Consider the following 24,294-nt stretch of genomic DNA (forward strand, 5'->3'; position numbering starts at 1 on the left):
TGTACATGAAGATGGGTGAAAATACAAATGGCAGATCCAGGTAAATATTACATTTAAAATTCAACACTATTAAGAAAAATATGGAACAGGCACACCAAAACAAAACACAGAAACCTAACCCATCAAGAAATACTGTACTACTGTAAGTGAAATGGTATTTCAGGATATCATTGGCATTCTGATTACAAACACTCAGGAACTCAGACTTCATCGTGACCTCACACAGACCTTTGGCTTCGCAAAACACAGAACTGCCAAAGTTTTGGGCTGATCAGGCAGAGATGTCAGAATATTTCCAGGAAAGTGTAAACAACTGGAATTACTTTTGGAAAGTTGGATAAAAAGCCATTAGAAAAGCGCTGGTAAGACTTTCTCTCATGTTCATCTCATCTCATCTCAATAGCTTTATTGTTAGAGTTTAATGTTTGAAATTTTGAATTATGTTAAATTTTTTACATGTATGTTCATGAGGCAGGACCCAAGTGCATTAAATTCAGCGTATGCATTATTCAAGGAAATAAAATAATTGTAGTTCAAGCTTTATATAGGGCATAATCAGAAAATGATGAAAACAGGCAATCAGGAAAATATACATCTTATACAGCACTTGGAACGCACTACTGAGACGTAACAACACAAAAGCATAATAAGACTTCGCAAAGATATTCACACACAATAGCTAGGCAAACAAATCAAGCGCTTAAAGGTAGACTGCCATTCAGATTTTTCAAGTGTAGGTCATAAAAAGAATTTTCCCAACACCCAAATATTTTTGTTGAGTGGACCGAAAGCTACTGAATTTGAATCACAGACTTCCAATTTTATTAGTTTTTTTTAAACAGAACAATTAATGAATTTAGGGCCACATGGCCCTAAATTCTCTGCTATTTTTTCCTGCTTTACCATGACGCAATACAAAATACTACGTCATGCATCACATGGTGGGCTTTCCCCGTTCACACAAGGCATTGTGGGATACAAATTTGAGACAGGAGAGAAAAATGGAGGACGTGAGTGTGCGAATGAAACGTGTATACAAGTTTCTGTTGTTTTCAGGGAGGTGTTTCTTTCTGTCTTATTATTATTATTCATCTCATCTCATTATCTCTAGCCGCTTTATCCTGTTCTACAGGGTCGCAGGCAAGCTGGAGCCTATCCCAGCTGACTACGGGCGAAAGGCGGGGTACACCCTGGACAAGTCGCCAGGTCATCACAGGGCTGACACATAGACACAGACAACCATTCACACTCACATTCACACCTACGGTCAATTTAGAGTCACCAGTTAACCTAACCTGCATGTCTTTGGACTGTGGGGGAAACCGGAGCACCCAGAGGAAACCCACGCGGACACGGGGAGAACATGCAAACTCCGCACAGAAAGGCCCTCGCCGGCCACGGGGCTCGAACCCAGAACCTTCTTGCTGTGAGGCGACAGTGCTAACCACTACACCACCGTGCCGCCATTATTATTATTAATCACACGTGTTCCAGATGCAGTGGAGAGTGTTTGACTGAAAAACGTTGGCGTATCCCTTTAATTAAAAAAGTAACAAAATGTCCTCCTGAGTTAAGTTTAATTAGTGTAATCTAAGTGTTATTTTTTGATAAATCTCCATTGTGGCTAAGACCTCAAAGCATAACCCATAAACCCATATTCGAGCTCGTGCTAATCCCAGGAGGAAGGGGAAGCTGACTTGGACAACATTCTCCAAAAATAAGACCTGCACCTGAAGACATTTTTAGCCTTTAGTCTCCTGTAAGGACCGAATCGACTCATCGACTCCATGCTCTCAGTGACCTATGTGGCATTTTTCAAGCATTTCTCCTCCAGACATGTGCTTGTGTTTGTGCTTATGGCTGAGGACAAAGACTGGGCAATTCAATAAAGGATAAATGGGACACATAGACATGTAAATTACTTTATATGACTGTGATGGAGATCCTCTGCCTCACAAGAGCATAAAAACAAATGAGCGCTGCTGACATGGAACCTCTGCATGGCAAATCACACCCTAACTCACTGGGAGACACCCTTGGCATTTCAGTGGAAAGGTGAAATTGAATATAAAGCAATTAAAGTACAGAAAGGTCACACAATGTCACATGAACAAGAAAGAAGCATCGATCTTTGTTCTGAGTTTGTTGTCATCACCGCCATGCATATTACTCATGGTCCATTTCTGCTGTGTGTGGGTTTTTTTAATATATATATATTGATTGACCTACATTCTTACGAAATGGTTCTTCAGATTATCCCTTTGGGGAAACATGTTTCATGTAGGTTTCAGAAAAAAAGCTATTAATCACGAACAAAAAAACCCCTTTGAGAACGTTTTCTATTGTGTCACTCTCATTGTCAATTTGATGTCATTATACATGTCATATACTTTGCTAAAGAAAGTAAAAGGGCTTCTATGGTTTTTCATGCTAAATATTTTCTCAAGTAATTAGCAAGATACGGTATTCTGGATAAAAGGCTCAGATAGACACAATGAAATAGTGGCCCAACAAACAACATGAGGTCCATATGGGAATCATAAACAGTGGTGGATCTTAAATAAAAGTAAAGATGATGAATGAAAATCTTACAGTTAAACATATCCAGAAAAAAAAACCTACTCAAGTGAAAATTAAAAAATATACACTGTGTTTTAAGCACATGTAAAGAAATGCTGTAAACCAAAAATGGCTTAAAATAATGAAATGAAATGTTTCAATACACTAAAAGCAGTAAGCCATAATAAATTAAACTAAACCAATATTTAGTGTGAGACGACCCTTTGCTTTAAAAGTCAAGTTTATTAGTATAGCGCTTTTAACAATAGGCATTGTTGCAAAGCAGCTTTACAGAATTTGAACGACTTAAAACACGAGCTAATTTTATCCCTAATCTATCCCCAATGAGCAAGCCTGTGGCGACGGTGGCAAGGAAAAACTCCCTCAGACGACATGAGGAAGAAACCTCGAGAGGAACCAGACTCAAAAAGGAACCCATCCTCATTTGGGCAACAACAGACAACATGACCATAACATTAACAGTTTTAACATTAAAAATAAAAATAAAAAATCATAGTCTCACTGCAGTTTTATAAGGAAATGAGCTGTAGGTTTTACTGAGCATCTTACAGAACCAGCCACAGTTCTTTTGGACACTTTGTCACACTCGCTTCTTCATTTTGCACCAAAACCCAGCAGCCTTCATTATGTTTTCTTTTTTCATCTGAAAAGTGCTCTCTTATGGAATATACTGCTCAGATACAAACTTTTTTTCTGTAACATTTAATTTTGTGCTGGAAAACGAACGTTTGGACTCTAAAATGTTTTTGTACTGACTCGATAATGTGGAAGTCATAAAATAGAAATCTATAACAAAGTGTGTATGAAAAAAACTTTTATTTAATGAAATTAAGTTAATGTCATGTTTTGATGTGAAAAATAGCTTAAGATTTAATAAAGATCTGTAAGTTTGCTAGTCAGATGCATGAGTACATCATTTGCTAATGAATTCATCAGAAGTAAAATATCCTCTGAGTAACAAATGCTTATCATCAGGTAGATTTTGACTTGCTAATTGGCTAACCAATTACTTTAGTTACTGGAATCAATGCTATCTGGAATCAAACCTGGTATTGTTAAGTATATTCAGTTAATGTTAGCAACTTAGTGAGACTTCCCTCGACAAGCTTTTTCATATTAGATCAAGTTCATGCCATCTAGGGAGGTCAAGTCAAGTCAAGTTTATTTGTATAGCGCTTTTAACAACAGACATTGTTGCAAAGCAGCTTTACAGAAAATTAAAGACTTTAAACATAAGCTAATTTTATCCCTAATTTATCTCCAATGAGTAAGCCTGTGGCGACGGTGGCACAAACTCCCTCAGACGACATGAGGAAGAAACCTCAAGAGGAACCAGACTCAAAAGGGAACTCATCCTCATTTGGCTGATAACAGACAACATGATTATAAATAACTTGCTTCTATAACTGTGTCCTATAGAGTCACAAAGTATAACTGTGTAACCAGGAAATTCATTATAGTTTTAACATGAAGTCTGTTTCGTTGAAGTTATAAACTGTTCATTGATGGGAACTTGAGTGCAAAACTGTTCATGACAACTGCAGTCCTAAGGTTAGCAAGTTAACTGTAGTCCTCAGACATAAATGTATTACTGTGAGTGTCCAGAGCGTCTTCCAAGTGCAACTTTCAATTGTCCATATGGGGCCGTCCTCTGAAAGAACAATGTGATGAGACTCCAGCCAGACGTAGGGCATCAGGATGGATCGGGCAGGTCCAAGGAGCAGTAGAGGTCAGCATCTTGGGGGGGGGGACACAGGTTGTTAGGTATGCCCAATGTCACCTAATGAGTAAGAACAATATACATTTTGCACTGAGTGCAAGCAGGGACTCCGGCAAAACTAACTCATCTCATCTCATTATCTCTAGCCGCTTTATCCTTCTACAGGGTCGCAGGCAAGCTGGAGCCTATCCCAGCTGACTACGGGCGAAAGGCGGGGTACACCCTGGACAAGTCGCCAGGTCATCACAGGGCTGACACATAGACAACCATTCACACTCACATTCACACCTACGGTCAATTTAGAGTCACCAGTTAACCTAACCTGCATGTCTTTGGACTGTGGGGGAAACCGGAGCACCCGGAGGAAACCCACACGGACACGGGGAGAACATGCAAACTCCACACAGAAAGGCCCTCGCCGGCCCCGGGGCTTGAACCCAGGACCTTCTTGCTGTGAGGCGACAACGCTAACCACTACACCACCGTGCCGCCGCAAAACTAACTATGACAGCATAACTAAAAGGCGAGAGCCAGAAGGTAGCACAGTCATGAAGGCGCCCTGGGACATTAGGCAGGCAGCTAGCCACTATACCATCAACAAACCCAAGTGAGCAAGTGAGTGGGGGGCTGACAGCATCCATACATCCCAGTTTACCAAAATACACTGCAAAAATGATATTTTAACAAGTTAGAATATCTTGAATATAGTTGAAACGATCTAGCATTTCCTATTAGAATACAAGACACCAACTCTGAGATTATTAAAACTAGTTCTAGATTGTAACCAACTTATTCTAAGATGTCTTGTCAAGTAAAATTATCTGTCCATGTAGCAAGATAATTTCACTAGTATTAAGGAATTTTCTCCTCAAATTCAGTTTTTGCAGTGTACTCTATGCCTGAGGGCCCTCCAAAGTAAGTATGGAGGTAAAGTTGATGCCAAATTTTATACAAGTCTTTCTTATTCCAGCATATTGAAACATTTTACTGAGGTAGGGCTGGGACACTCATCCTCAAATCCGACAGTGCAGTCCAGCAGATTATTAAATTAATCTTAAGAAAGTTCTTATTATACACAGCTGAAGAAATTTTCACTTACTTATGATGAAAATTTCTTCAGTTTATCACCAACTGGATGAAACTTTTTGGAGATGATTAGATTAGATTAGATTAGATTAGATTAGATTAGATTAGATTAGATTAGATTAGATTTGACTTTACTGTCATTGTGCAGAATACAGGTATAAAGCCAATGAAATGCAGTATATATACATATTCAGATGCACGTGGATAGCTATAGTGTTAACTACATTGTGTAGCATGAAAAGGCCACAGCCATGCTCTTTTTTACAGCGCCTTTTTTATGTCAACAAAGCAGACGACAGATATACCTATAAGGACACTTGGTAGCGTGCATACCTCCACCAAGCCACATATTTGGATTTGCATCAAAATCTAATCAATTGCTCCTTGGCCCATTGCCCGCCTTTCTGCCAAATTTTACCAAAATCCGTACACTACTTTTTGAGTTATGTTGGGAATAAGCAAAAAAAAAAAATCCTGGATCCACATACATAGGCAGATTTGCATCAAAATTTAATCAATTGTTCCTTAGCCCATGGCTCACCTTTCCTCAAAATTTCATCAAAATCTGTTCACTACTTTTTAAGTTACGTTGGGAACAGACAAACAAATCCTGGATCCACATACATATGCAGATTTGCATCAAAATCTAATCAACTGTTCCTTAGCCCATGGCTCACTGTTCCACCAAATTTCATCAAAATCCGTTGACTACTTTTTGAGTTATATTAGGAACAAACAAAAAAATCCTGGATCCATATACATATCTGGATTTGCATCAAAATCTAATCAATTGTTCCTTGGCCCATGGCTCACCTTTCCTCAAAATTTCATCAAAATCTGTTCACCACGTTTTGAGTTATGTTAGGAACAAACAAAAAAATCCTAGATCCACATACATATGCGGATTTGCATCAAAATGTAATCAACTGTTCCTTAGCCCATGGCCCACCTTTCCACCAAATTTCATCAAAATCCGTTCACTCCTTTTTAAGTTAAGTTGGAAAAAGGCAAACAAACAGAGGTGAAAACATAACCTCCTCCAACAAAGTTGGTGGAGGTAACAACACACTGCATGAAAATAAGAATGAATGGAAAAAATACCCACAGCCATTTAATCTAATATTAATAAAGACTCCTCAATGTAAAATCAATGAACGGGCTACATTTCAGCACATTTCTGCTAGATAGCTACTACAACATCTGATCAATGACAGTGCCCTTCTAGTTATGATGAAGATTATGGAAAGTGACATCAATCGTTCTTCATCAGCAAGCCATTGGAGTGGATTTGATATATTCTTTAACTCAGCATTCTCACTTCCCATTACAGAAACCCCAGGCACTGCACATGATCGTGTTTTCTGTACACCAACACAACCTAATAATGCTTATAAGGTCATTATTAAGCACTTCATAAGCTGTGTCAGGTGTGTTAGAGCAGGGAAAGCACAAAAATGTACAAATATGCAGTTCAGAATGATTATAGGACAGGAACTGAGAAGTGCTGTGGTAGTGAACATGAACTGAGCGACAGCGATGGGAAAACACATGAAGAGTGCGTAGTGAAAAATACACTAGTTTGACATGTGCTTCCTATTTTTTTTCTCGCGCACACTGAAATCATGGGTCTCTTTCTTTTGAACCCATAAACAAGAACAAGACATTGTGGTTTTCTTGGAATTATTATTTCCTCAAGCCTCACACACACTTGCTTTGTCCTCTTTTGCTTCAACTTTGTGAAAAATCTCATCTCTGATTACTTTGGCTTTCGTGTTCCATCCATAGCCTGCTCTTGCTCTCTCTCATGCCCATTAATGGACCAGCTTTCTGCTACTTTAGATGGTCTCAGAAGCATAGCCATGTATGCTCTGGGGTCTGTTTTCACTGCTCACTGAAAATGGCTATGAATTACGCAGAAGGTGACCTGATCCTGAACTCATCACATGGAATCAGCAGCGAATGGCTGGAAATGGAAAGCATTTTCTTATTGTCTATTGCAGGTTTTTTTTTGTTCATTTGGAGTCCTGAGAAACAACTGTTCTTCTGAAGGCCTTGGGGATTACAGAAGTGTGTTGTATCACAGAATCAGGAATTGTGAAACCATTGCTGTTTGGCTTACGTAGTTTACATCAATAGTAATATTTGTGTAACAAAGCAACAAAACAAAAGGCAAATCAAGGACAACACAATGAAAATGCCGACCAAATGTTGAGTTGAAGAACCTCATGGGTGGCATGTTCATTGTGTTGCTGTATTCTTAGACAGTTTTCATTTCTTCTGTTATTTTACATAACAGTGTATGGGACACAAAACCTGTACAGGAATTGTGTAGCTCTCATTTCGGAGGGCTTGAGGTCAGTGGCAGGTCATCTATAGGGGCGTGTGGGAGGAGTCTCTCCATAAACAGTATATCAACTGTTCAACAAATGCTAATCTTCATAAAGTCCTCATTCACAACTCCATACATTTTCAATTCCACTGAAATACTAATTACCAATTTTGAGTGACCAACGATTTAAAAAAAATGTTACTATCTGACAAATAGAAGATGATATTCCATTGATTTGTATTAGCTGTACTTCTCGCAGGTTCATAGCTGTTGGAGGAAAACTAGCTAGTGGGTGGAAATTAGCAATGACTACATAAAAAGTTATTAGCTCATCCGGCCAACAGGTGATGAGCTTATGCCATCATGTGTTGTCTATCGTCCGTCTGGCGTCATCCACAATTCATGAAAACCGCTTCTTCTCTCTTAATTCTTCACCAATTTTTATTCTTTTTGGCAGGAAGGTAGGTCTGCCTGGGGTGCATATGGTTTCTACCCAAATTTGCATAATCGCAATTAATAATGAAGATATGGAGTAATGAAGCCCTAACGAGCAGTTTCCACACAAATCGCTTCTTCTCCCTCAATTCTTCACCGATTTTGATTCTTTCTGGCATGAAGGTAGGGGTAGCTAGGGTGCATATAACTTCTACCTAGATTTGCTTAATTGCAATTATTAATGAAGTTACGGACTAATTAAGCCTTAATGAGCAGTTCAACAAAAATTGCTTCTTCTCGGTCAATTCCTCACCTTTTTGGATTCTTTCTGGCAAATAGGTAGGTATTCCTATGGCCTATACAGCTTCTGTATATAGCTTGCAACATTTACTGCTCAAGGTGGCCCACTTTAGATTTTTCATTCTGGACTAGATGGGGCTGGAATGATCTATGCCGTCATTGACGGTCTCATTATTTATGTCCGCAGCTCCCAAGTGCTGCAACTTGTGTCCTACCTTCAAGAAATTGAGTTTGAATCCCAATGATGCCATGGCCATCCATGCCTCGGAGTCCAAAAGAGTCAAATTGGCTGGATCTCTGGGTGGGAAGGATGGTGTTACTCTCTTCCCCGTTAATCAGAGCAACACTTGCCCATCATGAACTGTGTATTGGATATACTTTGCACTGGCCTTCACCCTCCCTGGTTATTAGCTGCTGTGAGATGGAGAGAGAAAGCTAGTGATTTGGTTTTGGCAAATGACCACGCTGGGAGAAAATGGGGTAAAAAAAAAATCTGTATCAGCAAAACAAATTTGCACCATTTCTCATACACAAAAGAATCTCCCATGGAGATTCACTTCCTACATTGTTGATGTAGTCAAGTGCTGACACGTATAATATTGAATTATGTGGCACAGCCACTTGGATAGCAGCTGCAACACTTGAAATAAGCCATGGCACTCTAATTGACACCCCAGTGCTAACCTCAGATCACATCTCTCAGAGGTTTGTTGCTGTTGTGCAAATTTATAAATATATGCCATATCCAGCTTACCATTTTTCTGAATTGCTGAAATGCATTTCCTGAAATTTCATTTCTCAAAATGTTAAACACAAACCCCAAAATTCAAGCTACATTCACAAAACCTTTTTGTCTTGCAAAATGAAAGAATTGATTCAAAACTATTTTATCTTTACTGAAAAAAACAAACACTGCTGTCAGACAACACACAAAGCCAGCCAATTGATTCACACTACTCAGCAATCATTACACACTACATAAATCGATGCAAAACACTGTACTCTGAGCGTAGCAGGGAAAAAATCTTTATTTATTGGAGCATGGGCATCACCACCATTGAATGTGAAGGGGACGTGTCCCCTTCACATTTCATAATTCTTTGTTTGGATCCCCCCACATTTAACATAAAATATTAGTTCACCCAGCGCCGTTTCTATTGCTTCATGAAAGAATCCATTCCACTTGATCGATAAAATAATACACATCCCACTGAAAATCCACTCTGGGTTTTCCAGGCGTTACCTACAACAACTCACCGCACGCAAGTGAGTCTCAACACAAGTAGAGACATTTTGGTGCAGCTGCTCGAAAGTGGAGGAGGTAACACCAGCCCCATTGCCACCTCACAATGTCTAGCTTTTGCAAAAACCTTATTCTTTTGTTATATGCCCTCAAAATTAACCCCAGGCCATGTTAAATTAATGTTCAACTAAACAATGAAATAAGCTTAGCCTAATGGGGTATTCTTGATTGATGATGAATTGTTTGCAGTATTTACTCCCTCCCCAGACACAATGGACATAAAGAAATTCTTTACAAAGAAGCGGAAAGTCAGTCAAAATTTCCCCACAGGACAGGGTTTTTTGTCCCAATGGAAATGTTAGTGCAGTTAGCTGGCTAGTCAATGTTGGGAGACGTATCAGCTAGCTTAATGTTAGCTATCATTTAATTCAAACCCAGTAGGCCTGCCTTATTGTAATGCCAAGAATGAGGTCAAGTCTGCTCTGATGATATTTATTGATTCCCTGTTGTGATTTGAAGAACTTGTTTTGTCTGGTCTTTGCCAGTTTTCTGGAAAGTAACATGGGAAATCAGTGTATGGGGAAGGAATAGTAGAAAGGAAAGCGATGGAGAGAGATGGATGTTATTCCAGGTGGATTGTGAAGCAAAGGGGGAAGTTATGAAAAGTTATGAAGTGGTAGAAATTGTGGTGGCACCAATGTAAGAAGGAGTTATATCTATAAATCTATTTGTTATACTAATCTGTAAATGTTACTGTAGTACCACTATTGCATGTAGGTTGACAAAACTGCACTTGTTCATTGTGTGAAGTTCTCTTTTATGTGTCGTTGCTTGACACAGTGTAATTTTGTGTTATGAAGTTTGCATGATGCCATGTCATGCCTGTTCATTGTGAGAAACATACAGTTGAGTGTCACTATTGCTTGGCACAGTGGCATGTTGTGTTACATCTAAAACTAAATAAAAAAGAAAACACAAAATAAAAAGTAAAATGCACCCATAAAGTCATTGTTGGTGATAAATTATGTCACATTCATCTCATTATCTTAGGCAGAGCAGTGGGTTTAAAAACAGGCTGATGAATATATGGACTAGTTGAATGAGGACTTATGGTTGAGTCTCTAAAATCTCATCTCATCTCATTATCTCTAGCCGCTTTATCCTGTTCTACAGGGTCGCAGGCAAGCCGGAGCCTCTCCCAGCTGACTACGGGCGAAAGGCGGGGTACACCCTGGACAAGTCGCCAGGTCATCACAGGGCTGACACATAGACACAGACAACCATTCACACTCACATTCACACCTACGGTCAATTTAGAGTCACCAGTTAGCCTAACCTGCATGTCTTTGGACTGTGGGGGAAACCGGAGCACCCGGAGGAAACCCATGCGGACACGGGGAGAACATGCAAACTCCACACAGAAAGGCCCTCGCCGGCCACGGGGCTCGAACCCGGACCTTCTTGCTGTGAGGCAACAGCACTAACCACTACACCACTGTGCCGCCCGAGTCTCTAAAATAATTAAAATAAAATTAAAATACACCAGAATGCAGGAAATGGCATCTAATTAATTAAAAATTTTCTGGGGGAGGACCCCCCACCAGTGTGTCCACCCCACATTAAAATGCTTCTGATGCCCCTGTACTGGAGTATATTTGCAAATTCCTGCACTTATGAAAACTTATGTGGAAAAAAGAAAACTTGCAGCAAAAAAAACCCCTGCACTGTATGATTTTACAATAAGCAATGTCAGTCATTCATTCTGCCTCAGCATCATGAGTCCGGGCTGAAGTAACAGCGAAAGAATCCTTTTGCACGCCAAATCCAACCTTGAAAAGATTCCACTCTGATACAGTGGTGCTTGAAAGTTTGTGAACCCTTTAGAATTTTCTATATTTCTGCATAAATATGACCTAAAACATCATCAGATTTTCACACAAGTCCTAAAAGTAGATAAAGAGAACCCAGTTAAACAAATGAGACAAAAATATTATACTTGGTCATTTATTTATTGAGGAAAATGATCCAATATTACATATCTGTGAGTGGCAAAAGTATGTGAACCTTTGCTTTCAGGACTTTGACTTGGCCATTCCAAAACATTAACTTTATTCTTCTTTCACCATTCTTTGGTAGAACGACTTGTGTGCTTAGGGTCGTTGTCTTGCTGCATGACCCACCTTCTCTTGAGATTCAGTTCATGGACAGATGTCCTGACATTTTCCTTTAGAATTCACTGGTATAATTCAGAATTCATTGTTCCATCAATGATGGCAAGCCGTCTTGGCCCAGATGCAACAAAACAGGCCCAAACTACCACCACCATGTTTCACAGATGGGATAAGGTTCTTATGCTGGAATGCAGTGTTTTACTTTCTCCAAACATAATGCTTCTCATTTAAACCAAAAAGTTCTAATTTGGTCTCATCCATCCACAAAGCATTTTTCCAATAGCCTTCTGGCTTGTCCACGTGATCTTTAGCAAACTGCAGACAAGCAGCAATGTTCTTTTTGGAGAGCAGTAGCTTTCTCCTTGCAACCCTGCCATGCACACCATTGTTGTTCAGTGTTCTCCTGATGGTGGACCCATGAACATTAGCATTAGCCAATCTGAGAGAGGCCTTCAGTTGCTTAGAAGTTACCCTGGGGTCCTTTGTGACCTCGCCGACTATTACACGCCCTGCTCTTGGAGTGATCTTTGTTGGTCAACCACTCCTGGGGAGGGTAATGATGGTCTTGAATTTCTTCCATTTGTACACAATCTGTCTGACTGTGGATTGGTGGAATCCAAACTCTTTAGAGATGGTTTTGTATCCTTTTTCAGCCTGATGAGCATCAACAACACTTTTTCTGAGGTCCTCAGAAATCTCCTTTGTTCGTGCCATGATACACTTCCACAAACATGTGTTGTGAAGATCAGACTTTGATAGATCCCTGTTCTTTAAATAAAACAGGGTGGCCACTCACACCTGATTGTCATCCCATTGATTGAAAACACCTGACTTTAATTTCACCTTCAAACTAACAGCTAATCCTAGAGGTTTACATACTTTTGCCACTCACAGATATGTCATAATGGATCATTTTCCTCAATAAATAAATGACCAAGTCTAATATTTTTGTCTCATTTGTTTAACTGGGTTCTCTTTATCTACTTTTAGGACTTGTGAGAAAATCTGATGATGTTTTAGGTTATATTTATGCAGAAATATAGAAAATTCTAGAGGGTTCACAAACTTTCAAGCACCACTGTATCATCAAATGCTGTATCCATTGACTGCAGGAGATTTTCCCAGGCATCAGGGTTTTGGTCACATATTTCCTTTTCTTTTATCCCTGTCTTCCTGTCCTGTTCCCCCTCTGTAAGGACAGGTTGATGGTCAATTTCACTGGCAACAGTGATAATAAAGGATTCATTCATTCATTCATTCATTCATTCATTCATATTTTCCACTGCCATGCTGAGAAAATTTTCTATAGGATTTAGGAAGGGAGAGTATGGTGGAAGGCAAAGATTTATAAAATGCTGGTTATTGATGAACCATTCACATATTCTAGGACCATGGTGAAAGTTCATGTTGTCCCAAATGACAACAAACAGGATGCTCTGTCTGTTCATGGCCTCTCTGATCAAGTCTGGGCAAAGCACCCTGGAGACCATCAAGAAATATTAGATGTTCAGTGTTGTATGGTCAAGTCAAGTTTATTTGTATAGCGCTTTTAACAATAGACATTGTCGCAAAGCAGCTTTACAGAAAATTAAAGACTTTAAACATGAGCTAATTTATCCCTCATTTATCCCTGATGAGCAAGCCTGTGGTGACGGTCGCAAGGAAAAACTCCCTCAGACGACATGAGGAAGAAACCTTGAGAGGAACCAGACTCAAAAGGGAACTCATTCTCATTTGGGTGATAACAGATAGCATGATTATAAATAACTTCCTTCTGTACATGTGTCCTATATAGTCACAAAGTACAACTGTGTAACTAGGAAATTCATTATAGTTTTAGCCTGCAGTCTATTTTATTGAAGTTATCAACTGTTCATTGATGGAAACTTGAGTGCAAAACTGTTCATGACAACTGCAGTCCTAAAGTTATCATGGCAGTTGTAATCCTCAGCCATCATAGCAAAACTGTAAGTGTCCAGAGCCATCTTCGAAATGCGACTTTCAACTGACCACATGGGGCCATCCTTCACAGGAGCAATGTGATGAGACTCCAGCCAGAAGCAGGGCATCAGGATGGATCAGGAGCAGAAGAGGTCAGAATCACTGGTGTCTCAGGATCGACATGTAACTTGACAGAGCGAGAGAGAAAGAGAGAACACAGGTTGTTAGGTATGCCCAGTGTCACCTGATGAGTAAGAACAGTATACATTTTGCCCTCAAGGAACATGGCAGTGGAGAACCCCATAGCTGCTGATGGCAACACATATGGTCATGTTGCCACCATGCTGGCCAAGCACTTCTACAATGGTATATTGACCAACTATGTTGCGACCTCTCCTTCTCTTTTTTGTGAGATTGAATCCAGCTTCATCCAAGAGGATGCATTCATAAGGCCTCTCCATGGAGTCCAATTCAATCATTCTCTATACACAGTGAAAAGAGGCTAAAATTAGCTTTGTAAATGACACAGCATGACAGGCTTCATATCTCTGTATACACATACTGTTTTACTTACAATTAACAGTTATTCCATGAAATCAAGTCATACATGAGCTGATAGCCAACGAGACGCATAGCACCGAGTTGGCTATAAGCCATGTATGACAAGATTGAGTGGAATAACTGTTTTATTCTATCCACATTCACTGGATTTTGAGAAACAGAGCATTTTTATTTTTTGCAAATTCGATAAATAAAAATTTTACATAAAATGTCTAATAAAATCATTTCCGCTTAGAATGTAAACAAACTGGCGAAATGACAGTACCAATTTGTGAAAAATGCAATAATAATAATTCTTGAAAAATAAAAAAGATACGTTCCTATGATCAAGTACTTTTATTCCATATTTTGTTGCTTTCTTTTTTTTATTTTTTGGGTTTTCTTCTTCTTCTTTGAGTTTTTTTTGGCAGTTGGTAAACCAACTTAAAGGTGCATTACCGCCACCAACTGGACTGGAGTGTGAAACAGGAGCTATTGGGGGGGAAAAAACCCTATATTATTTTAGCTATTTATGTTTCTTTTAAATACTTGATAATTTTTGGGGTTTTGTTTTCAAGTAGAGTTTTTATTTCATCCTCTGTTCGTTCAGCAACACGCTCCGCCATTTTGTTTTTCTCTACTCACGGTATATGAGCCGATAGCCTAGTACTAGAGTAGCCAATCAGAGCATGCGATTGCTCATATCCAGTGAATGCAGATAGAATAATACAGTATATATCCTAGTGCTGTAGATTTCCTGTAAATGTTCATTTACTTGCCCATATTGATATCGTTGCTCTTTTATGCTTTCTGAGTTTTGTTTAACTGCATTTTCTCTTCCTCTCTATAGACTTGTTTCATCCTTATCTGGTTGTGTTGCAGGACACAGTCAACTGTGGAAAGACATGCTGTTTATTCCTTCAAAATGCACGTTGTCTTCAATAATCCTCTGTTGTGTTTCACACAGTCAAATTGCATTATTTTAAAGTACCATATCAACAATGAGAGTCTCCTGTTGTTGTGAGAATATACAGTACGTCCTTTCACTCTCATTTGGCTGTCTTTCAATTCTACAAAAAGATAATTTTGGTAGAGGTGTACATGCTGGAATACTGTACTGGTAAGTTTCCCCTAATAGCAGAGTGAAGCTCCATACTTAAGAGAATATGATAATGCAGCGACCTAATTTTTGATGGCTTTGCAACCAAACAACAATCTGTACGTATGAACGACGTACATGTACCACCATGACGGAACCCGATTGTAAGTGCAAGGCAACGTATCTCACAAACACTTGACCACTGGACAACAAAATTTGGATATTTATGTGCAAATGATAGATAGATGAGGTTTTATCCAGCGCTTATTTTTAATTTAGTTTTTAAAAAAATAACGAGATTATTTACTAACGCATTTTACAGAAAATATCAATTTAATTTTTTTTCATAGCGAGCAACGTATCTTTGCATTGTATACTTTTTTTACCTGAATGATTTCTTACTCTGCACACTCATGGAAACAATTATTGTATCGTTCAATAGCAATTATGAGCATCTTTCCTTGGTGTTAGATAATCTAAAACTACTACAGATCGATATGATTAGTTCTTATGTGCAATAATATTCAATTGTAACTATATAATGATGTAAAGTGAAAGTACTGGTTCACTGCTGTCCACCAGGCACCCAGCAGTGTCACACCATAATAAATGTCATGGTGTTGTTCCTGGTGCATGGCATGCGGTGTCAAATAAAGGAATAAATATGTATTCATAACTGTGATGCGTATCTCATTATTAGTCTCACTGTCACAAGACAATGCAGTGATTTACTGATGTGAAATACACAACACTACACAATTCGATGGTTCATTCATGGTGCTATAATATTATTATTCTATTCAGGTTGATTTGGTACCCTTGCAAATATTTTGCTCATACACTCATCAGGAGCTCCGCTTTAAGGCACTGCCTAAATGTATGTATATATGTGTCGCACCACGAGATTTTTGTACCACAAGCTCCGTTTACAGAATGCGTAGAAACAGCGTTGAAAAGAACATGATATTTTGCACCATTTTCACTGGCTGAGCCAATAACTATCAATGAATAATCATCTCAGTAGTGCCCCATAGGATACATTTATCACTTTTAACATCATCCAAGACTGAGACAAGTATAGATCTTCCTTCTGCCATAAAAATTGTTGAATGACATTTTGATGTGTAGTGAAAATGCGTCGATCATGTGAGCGCAGTTTTCGCACAACATTTGCTTGGTGGCGCTAATAGTTCACCACGTGTTTTTTTTTTAAAGATTTTTTTGGGGGCTTTTTTCACTTTTATTGGATAGGACAGTGTAGAGACAGGACAGGAAATGAGCAGGAGAGAGAGACGGGGAGGGATCGGGAAATGACCTCAGGTTGGAATCGAACCCAGGTCCCCGGATTTATGGTATGGCACCTTAGCCACCTGAGCCACGATGCCCCAACACCACATGTTTTCTTGACCTTCCGAGCAGCATTTTATGGTCTGCTGCTCAACAAATCTGGGAAATTTGCCAATAATCAACAGTCAAGATTATCTCCTGATGGATTCTCAAGGTTCTATAAGGTATCTAGAGTCAGTGCCTGGAAAATGGATCATTTTGGGTTGCGTGCACATGATTTCATGTCAGATTTACAGTAACTTCCCTTTGGTCCAATTTCACTTTGGTTTGTATTTCCTGCATACGGAGGCTTGGTAATTTAATGCAGCAGGTAGAACTCAAAATCCATAATCTGAGCATCTGGTATGAAAATCTGGTGGACTGACACATATCTTACTGTGCAATACAGATACAGTACAGTACTGCAAGGAAGATTTTTTTTCTCCATGTCCCCTTGGTAGAGTTTTAATTTACTGAGACATCCTACTGAATAGCTTTATTGTACTGTAACTTTCAGGGATCGAAAATCATAGTAATTTTACCCATTTTCTTCTCTGAATGTCCTGATGATGAGAACCTGCTTGAAATCGGTTGCACACGTTATCCAGCTTCCCTCACAGTTGTGCCATGAACCAGAACATGATCTATAATCGTTGCTCTCATTTCATCTAAAATTATAGCTCTTGGTCTTCCTTGTCATCCTCCTCCTCTTCCTCCTCGTCCACCACCTCTGACGCACACACTCCTCTTCCGTTGTTACACTCCATTGTTGAAATCATAATCCAGCTCAGACATGCCACTTGGATTTGACCTGCTTATATCCTGTTTACTGAATGGGTACCACACATCACTGATCAGGGCAACACGGTGGTGTAGTGGTTAGCACTGTTGCCTCACAGCAAGAAGGTTCTGGGTTCAAGCCCAGTGGCCAACAGGGGCCTTTCTGTGTGGAGTTTGCATGTTCTCCCCGTGTCTGTGTGGGTTTCCTCCGGGTGCTCCAGTTTCCCCTACAGTCCAAAGATATGCAAGCTAGGTTAACTGGTGACTCTAAATTGACCGTAGGTGTGAATGTGAGTGTGAATGGTTGTTTGTCTCTATGTGTCAGCCCTGTGATGAGCTGGTGACTTGTCCAGGGTGTCAACTGGGATAGGCTCCAGCTTGCCCGCGACCCTGCACAGAATAAGCAGTTATGGATAATGAATGGAATGGACATCACTAATTGGTTACGTATGTGCTCAGATTTGAGTAGTGGAGTGTTAACGATGATAACACGGTGTTGGTTGTGTTTAATCTTTGGGGCCTATGTGTGTCTTTCGGGTCATAGTGCACCACTTTGCTAAATGTGTTTTGTGAACGTGAATGATTCAGATTGATTCAGGTTTGCAAATTGCGTCGAACCAGATGAACAGTGTTTAAAGTTTTGCTGAATATGTGTTTGATTTGATAAAGCTGTTTTGACAGTTGAGTTCTGAAATTGGGGTTTAGTGTTTTGGCAGCTCAGAAAGATTGTATTTTGTGAAACCAACAGTAATGTCATTATTGCTATCAAATCCGATACTCTGTAAATGAAACTTACTGTATACATAACCCACCCACCCTTTCTTTCGACTTTTCTTTCTGTTCCTCTGCATTTTCTCTTCCTTTCTCACCACCATCCTGTTTTTTTTTCTTCTTCATTTCTTGTCATTTTGTCGAAAATGTATGGAAAATCATACGTGATCATGAATTTGTCTTATGTAAATATAATCAAATGTGAAAACTTTGCACCAAGTAGAAATAAAGACTCAAGTAAACACGCATTAATAATGTATGTGATTAGTCATGTAAGAAAACACATGTAAAAAAAATAAATGAATGAATGAATGAATGAATGAATGAATGAATGAATCCTGAATTTAAGAAAACAAATGAAAATAAATGAACTGGGAAAAATTAGCACGTGAAAACACATGACTCGTATAAAACTGACAGGAAAATCAGCAAATCATGTATAAAATGTGAAAATTAAAAAATTATTTGTGTGAAACCATGTGCTCTTTCCAAACAAACATACAAAATATATAAATTTCACATGTGAATCATGGGATTGTACACAGTGGAACTTCATGAGAGGTTTTCTTCCTTTCAACTACACCTCTTTCTCTTCATCTTTCCTTTTTCATCCACCCACTTTTTTTTGTCTTTTCATTTTTTCCAATTGACCTAATCTGCGTGTCTGTGGGAATGTAAGTGCAATAGGCTTATCGAATCAGTCTCATGTAAAAAGGGATCAGTCTCATAAATTCATTAATCGTTAATTCAAGTGTCTAATAGTTTATAGCGGAACTATTAAAATCAATGGAATAACTTAGTGGTGATGCTGCTATAGTTTTAGTGAGTATTGTAGCTCTAATGTAATACGTTTACTCTAGATCTATAACATTCATATAACAACCAAATGGGCAAAGGCAATTAGAATACTTGTTTGGCAGAGGTTGGCACTCAGTGAATGTTGTAGCAATAGACAGGACACAGTTTATTCCAAAGGTACTACTTATTGAAATAGCTGACACGAATTAGCAAACTAATACTGATCAGATAGAGCAACAATAGCAGCCAAGGAATAATTCAATATAAATGGTGATACAATGTATATACGTAATAATCAGTAGTGTATAAAGCAATAGTCTGTAGTAAGTAGAATAATAACCAGCAGTAGACAGAGTAAGAAATCAGCAGTGAATATGATGATAACCAAGGCACTAATGGTGACCAGAAGTAATGGGCTATACGCAAGTGTTCAGTGTAGGGGCGAGTGAATGTTAAAATGTGAGAGGGAAATCACGTGTTTGTGTGTGTCTGTGTGAGAGTGTGTGTGTGTGCGCGGTTGCGCACTAACGAGATGAGGAGGAGCTAGGGAGAGAGAGCACAAGGAGGAGGGGAGTGAGGGAATGAGGCGGCGCGTGCGGGAGAGTAACAAAGGGATCTGTAGCTTAAAACTAGTCCCAGCTAGGACTTAAACCCAAATTTCTACTCAACCCTTAGCTACTCCTGAAATCCCAGTGTTGAGGGGTGTAGTGCGATGGAGGGAGTTAAAAAAAAGAGAGAGAGAGAATGTATGCACAATCTAACTAAATACAGATAGTAAACAAAGCAAATCAAGCAACACAACGGTCTAAGACCGACTTTCATGTGAATCAAAATGCGTACATTTAAACCATGAATGAATTCAAATAAACAACACTCTTCGCATTAACTAGCCACGACTAAGACTAACAATTGCCCAGATGCCAGCCTTACTTGAGATCGCTCTTGCTTGGTGACTGAAAGTGCGCCGTCTGTTATCCAAAGACAGCGCGGCGCGCAGGTCCAGGGAGAAAACAGTTCTGTTCCTTTTGCTTTTACAGCTCGCCAGCTGAAGATCTTTGGTGTCCCGTTGGTCGTCTGATGATCTGGAAGGAATCTTGCTTGTAGTTCATCGACGTTGCGAAAGGGAAAAGGGATCCAGTCGCCTTTTCTCTTTAAAATACTGCGTGGGCTGCAGTAACTAACCGATTTAGTTATTATTGCAACTATGTGAAGATCAAATACATTGAACTTTGGCTAAAGGTCCGGTATCAATAGCTCGTTCTTTGTCCTTTGTTCTTCTGTAGCACAGATGCAACAACGTCTCTTTCACGCATGGGGATCCACCATCAGAGAGGCCGAATTTCGATTCCGCCATGGGTTTTAAAGCACAGCCGTGACGTCACTGTATTTGGTATCCAGTATCGTCTCTGTATCCAATACCATTACAGGGAGTCAGAAGAATGGGCGGAGATAGAACATGGCATCGAGTATAGGGATTGGTGTGTTCAATGCTGTAACAGTGAAAGGGGAGAAGATGGGCCATAAAGTGAAGCAGGGAATTGTGGGTACTATGGCTACGGCATGGCAGCCCCCCCACAGGAGGAAACCAGAGCACCAGGAGAAAACCCACGCAGGCACGAGGCAAACTCCACACAGAAAGGCCCCAGTGGACAGGTAGGTTTGAGCCCCGAGCCTGCTGTGAGGTGACAGTGTTAACCACTGCACCATCCCAACCTCAGTGCATTTCATTCATTCACTGATTTATTTATTTTTATTATTATAATTTGTTATTTATATTATCATAAAGGGTATCTCCACAAATCAGTTACTCAAGCTTGTATGAAGCTGAGACCTCAGTATTAGTTATAGGAGAGAGAGAGTGAAAAAGAGCGAGTGACTGAGTGAGAAGGAGAGAGTGAGAGAAAGAGCGAAAGAGAGTGAGAGATAAAAAGAGTGAGTGAGAGACAGAGAAAGAGTGAGTGAGCGAGCGAGTGAGTGAGTGAGTGAGTGAGTGATAGTGAGCGAAAGAGAGTGAGTGAGTGAGTGAGTGAGTGAGTGAGTGAGTGAGTGAAAATGAGAGATAGTGAACGAAAGAGTGAGTGAGTGAGTGAGTGAGTGAGTGAGTGAGTGAAAATGAGAGATAGTGAGCGAGTGAACGAGTGAGTGAGTGAGTGAGTGAGTGAGTGAAAGTGAGTTATTGAGAGAGATAAAAAGAGTGAGAGTGACAGCAAAAGAGCGAGTGAGTGAGTGACAGAGAATGAGAGTGAATGAGAGAAAGAATGAGAGTGAGAGAGTGCGAATGAGAGTGAGAGAGATAAAAAGAGTGAGAATGAGAGTGAGAGAGAGATAAAAAGAGTGAAAGTGAGTGAGTGTGACATTGAAAGAGTGAGTGAGTGAGTGAGTGAGTGAGTGAGTGAGTGAGTGAGTGAGTGAGAGATGAGTGAGAATGACTGAGACTGAAAAAGTGAGTGAGTGAGTGAGTGAGTGAGTGAGTGAGTGAGTGAGTGAGAATGAGAGACATCGAAAGAGTGAGAGAGTGAGATAGTGAGAGTGAGTGACCGAGTGAGTGAGTGAGAGTGAAACTGTGTGAGAGAGAGAGAGCAAAAGTGTGTGGGTGTGAGAGAGAGAGAGAGAGAGAGAGACAGACAGACAGAGAAGTGCGTGCAGGGTGTGATATGGTCGGTGGCTCTCGTAGCGCGTGCGAGAGTGCTTGAGCACAGAGAGAGAGAGAGAGACATGGTACCCGGACTCTCTCCCACTCGGGCTCGGTAAAGTTAAGGGACAGAGAGAGAGAGGAAAGAGAGAGAGAGGAAAAAGAGAGAGAGGGGAAAGAGGGAGAGAGAGTGGACAGAGAGGAAAGAGAGAGAAGAGAGAGAGGGAGGGAGAGAAGAGGGAGGGAAAGAGGGAGGGAGAGAGAGAGAGGGAGGGAGGGAGAGGAAAGAGAGAGGGAGAGAGGAAAGAGAGAGGAAAGAGGGAGGGAGAGAGAGAGGAAAGAGGGAGGGAGAGAGAGGAGGGAGAGAGAAGGGGGGGAGAGAGGAAAGAGGGAGAGAGAGAGGAAAGAGAGAGAAGAGGGAGAGAGGAAAGAGAGAGAAGAGGGAGAGAGAGAGGAAAGAGAGAGAGAGGAGAGAGGGGGAGGAAAAAGAAAGAGGGAGGGGGAGAGAGAGAGGAAAGAGGGAGGGGGAGAGAGAGGAGGGAGAGAGAAGGGGGAGAGAGAGAGAGGAAAGAGGGAGAGAGAGAGGAAAGAGAAAGAAGAGGGAGAGAGGAAAGAGAGAGAAGAGGGAGAGAGAGAGAGGAAAGAGAGAGAGAGGAGAGAGGAAAGAGGCGGGAGGAAAAAGAAAGAGGGAGGGAGAGAGAGGAAAGAGGGAGGGGGAGAGAGAGAGGAAAAAGGGAGGGAGAGAGAGGGAAGAAGGAGGGAGGGGGAGGGAGAGAGAAGGGAGGGGGAGAGAGAGGAGGGAGGTGGAGGGGGAGAGAGAGGAGGAGGGAGGGGAGGGGGAGGAAAGAGGGAGGGAGGGAGAGGAAAGAGAGAGGGAGGGAGAGGAAAGAGGGAGGGAGAGAGGGGAGGGAGAGGAAAGAGGGAGGGAGAGAGGGGAGGGAGAGGGAGGAGGGAGGTGGAGGGGGAGAGAGAGGAGGGAGGTGGAGGGGCGAGAGAGGAGGAGGGAGGGGAGGAGGAGGGAGGGGAGGGGGGGAGGGGGGAGGGGGAGGAAAGAGGGAGGGAGAGGGGGGAGGGAGAGGAAAGAGAGAGGGAGGGAGAGGAAAGAGGGAGGGAGAGAGGGGAGGGAGAGGAAAGAGGGAGGGAGAGAGAGGAGGGAGAGGAAAGAGGGAGGGGGAGAGAGAGAGGAGGGGGAGGGAGAGGAAAGAGGGAGAGAGAGAAGAAAGAAGGAGGGAGGGACAGAGAGAGAAGAAAGAAGAAGGGAGAGACAGAGAGAGGAAAGAAGGAGGGAGAGGGAGAAACAGAGAGGGAGAGAGAGAGAGAGAGGAAGGCAGGCTGTGAGACGGAGCGCGGAGCAGAAACACGGGCAGGCGGAGGAGGACGGAGTGTGTTTTCCACACAGCAGCAGCAGCAGCAGCAGCCCGCCATCGGTACCGAGCGGATGTGTAGCAGCTGCCGGAGCGCGTGAGGGAGAGACGCTGTAAAGCTCCGCCGCAGGAGACGGTGTGAGTGTTTATCCGCCGCACTTCCATTACAGAGGGGGCGAGCGCGCGCGCGCGCAGGATGCTTTGCTTGACTGCGCTCCATTAGGACTTTCTCTGGAGATTGTATTCTCCTGCAGGAACAAAAGCACCGAATCTGCTCCCGGATTTGGACTTTTTCGTCGACGTGCACTTCCCCCGGGTCCCCGGAGCGCATGCGTTCTCGGGAATCAGGGCTGTGACCGGCGCGCGCGCGGGCGATATGGCCGCGTCGGGAGGAGCGAAGAGCGGGAAGCTGGACGAGGCGCAGGCGCTCGCGCGGAGCTGTGCGGGGAGACCCGACTTCCTGCCGTGCGACGGGCTCTCCATCTGCGCCACGCACAGCCACGGCAAGTGCTTCAAGCTGCACTGGTGCTGCCACCTGGGCTGGTGTCACTGTAAGTTCTTACAACCCTCTAACACTGTATCACCGGAAACCAGTCCGTTAGTAGCCGACTGATCCACTGTTAACCAGAAGGGCATTGGGTCGAGTGGACACCTCCAGCAAGCCACATAGACAGACAAACGGAAGTGAACACATGACCTCCGCCAACAAAGTTAGCAGAGGGAAAAATCCCATTATTGCCCACTCTGAAAATAAAGGTTCCACTAGGAACCAAGGGGTTCCTTATTCACATTCATTTTTCAGCAGCCTTTGCCATGAAGTTATTATCCTGGAGACACTTTTTAAGCCAGTTGCAATACAAAGAACCTCTACACGCTTTCTCAGGAACCATTTGTAGATGTTACTTGGCTGGTGTTTGTCAAAATGCTCTATATGGCCCCACAGCCGTGTGCTTGTTGAACATCTCATTTCACATTGTTGTAATAATCTCCACTCTTCTGGGAAGGCTTTCCACTAAATTTTGGAGTGCGGCTGTGGGGATTTGTGTTCGTTCAGATGCACTGATGTTGGATGAGGAGGTTTGGGGTGCAGCTGGTGTCCCAGTTCATCCCAAAGGTGTTCAGTGGGGTTGAGGTCAGGGCTATGTTCAGGACATTTGAGTTCTTCCAGTCCAAACCATG

General features: G+C 41.4%; 1 protein-coding gene across 1 annotated transcript in view; it reads left to right on the forward strand.

The window, feature by feature from the left end:
- The first annotated feature begins 22,994 nt into the window (after positions 1-22,994).
- The window catches only part of c18h3orf70 (chromosome 18 C3orf70 homolog), a 76,721-nt gene continuing 75,421 nt past the window's right edge, over positions 22,995-24,294 (forward strand). Inside the window, exon 1 of the mRNA XM_060898944.1 lies at positions 22,995-23,666. Coding sequence (XP_060754927.1) covers positions 23,492-23,666 — 175 coding nt within the window. The 5' untranslated portion in view covers positions 22,995-23,491. The remainder of the gene's footprint in view (positions 23,667-24,294) is intronic.

The sequence above is a fragment of the Neoarius graeffei genome, chromosome 18 (assembly GCF_027579695.1).
Source record: "Neoarius graeffei isolate fNeoGra1 chromosome 18, fNeoGra1.pri, whole genome shotgun sequence".
NCBI classification, from domain to species: Eukaryota; Metazoa; Chordata; class Actinopteri; order Siluriformes; family Ariidae; genus Neoarius; species Neoarius graeffei.